The sequence below is a fragment of the Chenopodium album genome, chromosome 2, assembly GCF_948465745.1.
Source record: "Chenopodium album chromosome 2, dcCheAlbu1.1, whole genome shotgun sequence".
Taxonomy (NCBI): domain Eukaryota; kingdom Viridiplantae; phylum Streptophyta; class Magnoliopsida; order Caryophyllales; family Amaranthaceae; genus Chenopodium; species Chenopodium album.
The window spans coordinates 69,451,894-69,458,978 of record NC_137835.1 but is presented as its reverse complement, the minus strand read 5'-3'; the positions used below and the strand labels follow the sequence as shown (position 1 = coordinate 69,458,978).

Below are 7,085 nucleotides of genomic sequence, written 5' to 3'. Positions count from 1 at the left end.
GTGACAGGAGAGATACCCTGCGTATCTTACCCTGTAAAAAAAAAAAATGCATTTACATATGCTCTAATGTGTGGTTGCTTAATTGAATTACATCTTCATTGGTGAAAAATATTTTCTTGATCTAAAAATTGTTGACAAATGAAGATATAACATATACTAGTATAATGTATTGATGTATATTTACTATAGAGTAATTTTTTTTTTTTTCCTCTTACAGAATTATGTAATACTTCTATTTATTAATTTTTGGGTGACCTTTATGTTCCAAAATTAGAGAAAAGGTATTTTATAATTATTTATAAGGCAAGAAAATTGTGATTGAGAAAAATTCTTAGTGATTTTTTATTTTTATTTTTTATTTTTTATTTTTTTTACATTTTTAGCCAACTTGACATGTGCAATTTATTAACCCGAGTTAAAATTTAACCATGGTTAGGGTGTTAACCCATCTCATAAATAAATAATGTGTTTAGGCTAACAAAATACCTTTAAATATAATGAATATCACGAGTCCAATTTTAATAAAATTATTTTGGATATTCCTGTAAATAATTTCTTTAGGGTTTGTGTATTTTCTCAGAAGTCGTAATTTTACGGTGAAAAAAAAATAAGATCTTCATCTACATACTTCGGAGAAAAATGGGTATTTATCATTGATGATCAAAATTCCTAAATATGGGTAAGTTATCGAAAATTTTAATTTTTAATTTTTAATTTGTTACTGTTTCATTTCATCTTAAAATTGTAATTAGGGTTTGATTGATTAGTGAACTTCAATGCTAGTCAAATTTTGCTTACTGTTTCTGCTATAATTGCGTGATTTTAGTATAAACTTTTACTGGGATTTCAATATTATAGATCTGGCGCTAAAGGGTCTGTTTAAAATTTTGATTTTGTATAGTTTAATTTGAGCTGAGTTAGTGTGAGATTTCGTTGTTGTAATTTGTGCTGATAAAAGTTGAAGTTTCTGTTGTTTGTGTTTGCGAATTTTGTATTTGAGGCCATAAATTATGGTTATAGGAAGATGGGTTTGCTTAGTTTGTTGTGTTCTGATCTAGTATTAATGGGTTTGAGGTGTGAGATGAGGAGTTAGTTGCTAGGAAGAATGGTCGAGGGTGAAGGCTGTTAACGAGGCGATCCAATGGGGAACTAAATCTCTTTTGGAAGGGAAGATTATAGCTAGGATCATTGTAATCTTATCCATTTTTGTGGTAAATTTGTTTGTGGCCTCAATTGTAGTTTAAAATATAATGTATGGTGAAATTTGCTGTTTTAAGTTGTTTTAGTGTCTTATTGTTCATTTCGTTTTGTGTATTGAGAAATAGATTGCAGAAATCAGTTCGTCATGCCTTTTTCTGATACTTAGTTGGAAGTAATAAATAAATTATTTTTTGATATTAGGTGATTTATCATTTATGCAATGAATAGGGACCTATATGATGGGTCCGAACTGGGAGTTGAATACATGTCAAACTAGCTGATGCAGTGATCTCCCTGAATTTTTCCTGGTAGTTATGTGAAAGTTTGGAAGTAGAAAGTTTTTGATATTCTTGCAGAGTTGCAGTCTTTTGATCTACTCTGTCTTTGCCTGTCTTGTTGGATGATGTTGGTTAGTATTGCTCTGTTAACTTGTAGCGCTTTTTGAGATTAAACCCTTTGGTGAACACTTGCAAATTCATCAACCACACCAGTAACACGGCCCTTTTCTCCCAAATAGCCTTCTGTCTCTCGCTATAGAGGAATGCTGTTTCCATTCTTTCTTTCTTGTTTTTTTGTTTTCTTTTTTCTTTTTTCTTTTTTTTTTTTTTAATTTTTTTATTAATGCTTACAACTATGTGCGTGATTAGTTGATGCGATAGAGAGGTAAGAATGTCTTATCTCATCTAGTTTTCAATTTTTAACTTTGCTATGATCTCTTATACAGGAACTTCTTGGTGATAGAAAACACTTAGTTATTATACACACAATAGCATCAGGAGAAGTCAGTCTTTTGATTTTGTGACTTTATTGTGAGGAAGGATCTAAACTATAAAAGTTGATACGAGGATTGTAGTAATGGAATGTAACAAAGATGAGGCTGCTAAGGCTAAACTAATTGCTGAGAAAAAGTTTGAGGCAAAGGATGTAATGGGAGCTAGGAAATTTGCAATGAAGGCTCATAATTTGTTTCCTGGACTGGAGGGCCTTCAACCATTGCTGGCAACTCTAAACATTTACCTCTCTGCTGAGCGAAAAATTAATGGGGAAGTTGATTGGTATGGAGTACTTGGTGTTGAACCATCAAGTGATGATGAAACAGTGAGAAAACAGTATAGGAAACTTGCCCTTACTCTCCACCCTGACAAAAACAAATCAGTTGGTGCAGAGGGAGCATTTAAAATTCTTTCAGAAGCTTGGAGTTTGTTGTCTGACAAAGCCAGGAGAACAGTATATGATCAAAAGAGAAGTGCAAAAAGGGTGTTTGAGAAAGTTGTACCAAAAAAGCCATCCAAATCAGTTGGTAGTGACAGTCTTCACCGGTCTGCCAACAATGGTAATTTTAATATGAGGAGTCAGAATGCCCCAAATCCCCATTTAAATTCAGTACGTCCACCACAACGTAATACATTTTGGACTATGTGTACCAGTTGCAAAATGCAATTTGAGTATGTTCTTTTCTACCTCAACAAAAAGCTTGAGTGCTACAACTGCAAGGATCCCTTTCTGGCAATACAAATCCCACCTCCGGAGACAAATTCTAATGCATCACAGGCTGCTCAGTTGCCCCAAGACACTTCGAACTACCTTTTTGCCTCAGGTATGAATATGATTCTGCTTGGCTTTAAACTATTTAATGCATAGAGAGACCAAACTATTATGCCAAGAGTTGCGCAAGTGTTCTATCTTTAGTTTTCATTGTAACATTAGTACATTTCCACACTCCACATCTCTCTCTCTCTCTCTCTCTCTCTCTCTATATATATATATATATATATATATATATATATATATATTAACTCAACGCCTATATCAAGGATCTTGTCTTGTATGGGCAAAGGGTGCTCAAAATTAAGAAATGCTCAGTTTGCCTATATGTGAAATTGTGTTTTTTTTTTTTTTTTTTAGTTGAGTTTCAGGTGTTCTATTTTCTGTATGAAATTTGTATGTTTCTTGCTATCTGTGGTAAATTAAGCAAATGCCTAACTGTAATCACTAGTTCTCTAGTTTTTGTTTCTGTCTTCCTAGCCTTTGGTTAGTTGAGTTTCAGTTCTGTTTTCTGGATGAAATATGTATGATCTTTGCTTTAATCTATGGCAAACCAAGCTGATGGCAACTGTAGTTACTAGTTCTTTAGTTTTTCTTTCTGTCTTTGTCCTAAATTAAGAAAATAAGTAACTTAGCAATTGTGAATATACTTCAGGAAATGCAGGAAGCATGCCAGCAGCAGCTTCCTCAGCTGCACAAGCCATGAATGGTATGCAGATACCACGTGGGAATTCAAAGAGAGTGCATGAAACTTCACAAGTGAGTGCTACCATGGAGGCAGTAATCAAGAGTAAAACCAATGCCTTTAAGGCTAATGCTGGTGAAGCTAATGGAGCCTGTTCTTCAGGGAAGGGTGAAAAGCCTAAAAGAAGAAGACGGTCAAGTGAACAAAAGATGAATGACAGTGGAACTGCAAAAAATGATGTACTATTAAGGGGAAACGCAGCTTTTAGCTTTGGGAATCCAAATGGATGTCAGAATGGTACCATCCAAACAGAGAAGGTATCTTCCTTTGGTACTAGATTGCCAGATGTCTCAAGAGAGTTGTCACTGCTTGAGACTCGTAATATGTTGATGGAAAAAGCAAAGAACGAAATTCGCAAAAAGCTGAATGAATGGAAGAACATGGATGTCAAACTAAAGGCTTTAATCAAGGAATGTGGTCCAAAAGAAACAAAAGAGAAAGCATCTAGCTCTAAAACTCAGGCTAATCTTGATGTAAATGGAGCAAGAACTGTTGGAAGCAAGTCTGACATATTTGCACGAGAAAAGCATACAGATGTAAACCTCAAGACCTCTTCACCCTCCAGTTCTGAAATTGACCCTGAGGCAAATGAGAATGTGCCATTGTCTATGACTGTTCCAGATCCAGATTTCCATGATTTTGACAGCGATCGAACTGAAAAATCTTTTGGTGACAATCAAGTTTGGGCTGCTTATGACAATGAAGATGGTATGCCCCGGTACTATGCCATAATTCATAGTGTGATCTCGAGGAAGCCATTCAAGATGCGCATTAGTTGGCTTAACTCTAAAAGCACCTCTGAATTTGGGGCCTTAAACTGGGTTGGCTGTGGCTTCTACAAAACCAATGGCGATTTTAGAGTAGGTAGGTATGAACTCAACAAAAGTGTTAACTCTTTCTCTCATAGAGTAAAGTGGACAAAAGGTGCAAGGGGGGTAATCCGTATATATCCTAGTAAGGGAGATGTCTGGGCTCTGTACCGGAATTGGTCACCTGAGTGGAATGAACATACCCCAGATGAGGTAATACACCAATATGACATGGTGGAAGTCCTTGAGGATTACAACCCAGAAATAGGAGCAACAGTCACTCCACTGGTGAAGGTTACTGGTTTCAAGACTGTGTTCCGCAAATACATGGATCAGGATCATGTCAGGGTGATTCCACGGGAAGAAATGTTCAGATTTTCCCATCAAGTTCCTTCATTCTTGCTTACTGGTCAAGAATCTCCTACTGCCCCCAAGGGTTGCTGGGAGCTTGACCCTGCTGCTACTCCAGTGGAACTACTAGAGGTAACGACAGAAGTTACAGAGGAGGTGAGGAAGGGAAATACTGAGAAAATTGCCAGAATTGGTGTAACTGATCCAAAAAAAGTGAGTTGGAGTAACATTGCAACAAGTGAAGCACGGAAGATGGAAGATGGGGTAAGTGTTCAGGTGGGTGCTTCAATTTGATAGACTTTGGATAAAAACAGAAGCATCATGCTGGTTTATGTAGTTTTCTGAACATAATATTGGTTGAGAAATCTTTTTTGATGAAGATTTGAAGGAAGTTGAGACATTGCTGTGGAAGTTTTTGTGCAGTAGCTAGTCTTCTTTCTTCACTTTTTTGCTCAACGGAATCAATGGCGTGATCATTTTTTTGAGACTGACCCAGAGGGGATCAATTGTGTAGTGTACAGCTTCAGTTACCACAGGCAAACAGGTCTTTTTTCTTATAGGTACAGAAACTCGAAAAGTTCAACCTTCTAATTTAGTTTCAGGGTAGTCCAGAAAGTAAAACTCAAGATACTAATTTTTGGGAGCTGTCCGTGAAAGCAATTCTTTATTTTTTTACGCTGCTAATCTTTGCTGTTTCCCTTGCAATTACAGACTTTTCTGATTCACATTGCCATTTTATTTTACTCAGTTTCATATTGCAGCTAACAGCATACAATATTACAATTATGTTACACTTGCTTTCTCTCTTCTATAATACTAAAAGCATAATTCTGAAAGATCAATCTTAATTCAAAGCACAGGTGTAGTTTGGAAATCCAGACATCAGAAGTTGTAATTTGACTAAATAATTTCATATAATCTTTTCAATTGGTTGTAAATGTATCGTCCTCTTTCTCGTTCAATTCTACCAAGACTTTACTGTAAGTTCAAGTGTGGACTCCTTATGCCTAAGGCATGGACAATTTTTATAGTAGGTGGATGTGTAAGAAGGATGTAACCAATCCGTTGGCATCTGAGTAGAAAGATGTTGCATTTCTAGATATTGCATAGGCATTGCTTGAGCAAAGTTAAGTCCTTCCCTTAAAGCATACATCTTTGCACCCAAAGCATTTGGAGCATTGTATTTACTGGAGTAGCCAAAGTACCGTTCTACCTTTGCATTTCTAAAAACTTCTCCTCCACCACCTTCCTTAGGGGAAATCTAAGCAGCATTTGTGTTAAGCTTAATCCATCCACTCCTTGGTGGGCAAGCTTAATCCATCCACTCCTTGGTGGGCGCCAGCAAGGAGGCTTGACAATTGAAGGGCCTGCACCATCTGAATTCTTTTCCTTGCATCCTCCAATACCATGTAAAACAAAGAAGTTGATTTGATAAACTATAATGAATCTATTGAACACAGAGCTGTAATTATAGACATCATCATTAAAAATAAATTCATTCCTCAGCTTCCAAAGATGTCATAAACCCATGATAAATATAGACTTCCATTTGGAGTTTGAGAGAAGTTATATATCAACCAATCATTCCATTCTGAATTCATAAAATTGGAATAATTGAAGGTGGGAGGTGGCTTAATCTTTTAGAAAATCATCTTCTAGAGAATCCCAGAGAAAGATGAATGAAAGTTTCATCTTTTGACAAACACCTTGAACACGTGGAATCAAACCTTGGGAGTTTGGAAGCAAGGAGAGAAGCAGATGGTATTATTGAGTGAACATAGTTCCACATAAACATTTTGTACTTGTATGACACCTTAAGCTTCCGGAATGAATTCTAGCTAAAAGCAAATGAGAGAGAGAAAGGGGAAGGATCTTTGGAAATAAAGTAGGTTGTTTTTATGGTGAAAACCCCATATCATGATGTTTCCATCTGATTTGATCTGGAGAAGAAATGGGGTCAAAAGTGGAGATAGGAGTACATAAGATTAAAGTGCAAATATAATTTGGAAATAGATACTTGATAACATCAATGTACCATTTCCCATTTCTTATGATGTTAGAAATTCTCCAATGGCACTTCGATTGAGGTATATCAGTTTGAATGTTTTTGTAAAGAAGGGCTTCCCCAACCCAATGATGATACTACAAAGAAGTATCCTCACCATTGCCAATTCTAATGATGATGTCCTTTAACAACATATCCCTACCCTTTTAGATATCCCTCTACATTGAAGATTGAGAAGAATTTGAGAAACAATCTTGCAAGTTAGATCTTCTAGCATACTTATTTTTCAGGATTTTCACCCAAAGCTCATCAGGTTTAGTCAAATAGGTCCAGCCTAATTTAGCCATGAAAGAAAGATTCCAATCTTTTAATGATCTCAATCCTAGACCCCCCATTGGAATTGGAATGGTGACATTGTCACATTTGGTTC

At 36.0% G+C, this 7,085-nt stretch overlaps 1 protein-coding gene across 2 annotated transcripts; it reads left to right on the top strand.

The window, feature by feature from the left end:
- The first annotated feature begins 504 nt into the window (after positions 1-504).
- Positions 505-5,410, top strand: LOC145600143 (uncharacterized). 2 transcript variants are annotated; one of them, XM_081656051.1, is made up of 3 exons: positions 505-679; positions 1,925-2,797; positions 3,410-5,410. In XM_081656051.1, exons 2-3 carry the CDS (start codon positions 2,056-2,058, stop codon positions 4,942-4,944), a joined length of 2,277 nt encoding a protein of 758 aa, XP_081512177.1. In that variant the 5' UTR covers positions 505-679; positions 1,925-2,055; the 3' UTR covers positions 4,945-5,410. The 2 variants fall into 2 exon arrangements, with proteins under 2 accessions (XP_081512177.1, XP_081512170.1); XM_081656044.1 differs by having other exon boundaries at positions 3,401-5,410.
- The last annotated feature ends 1,675 nt before the right edge of the window (positions 5,411-7,085 follow it).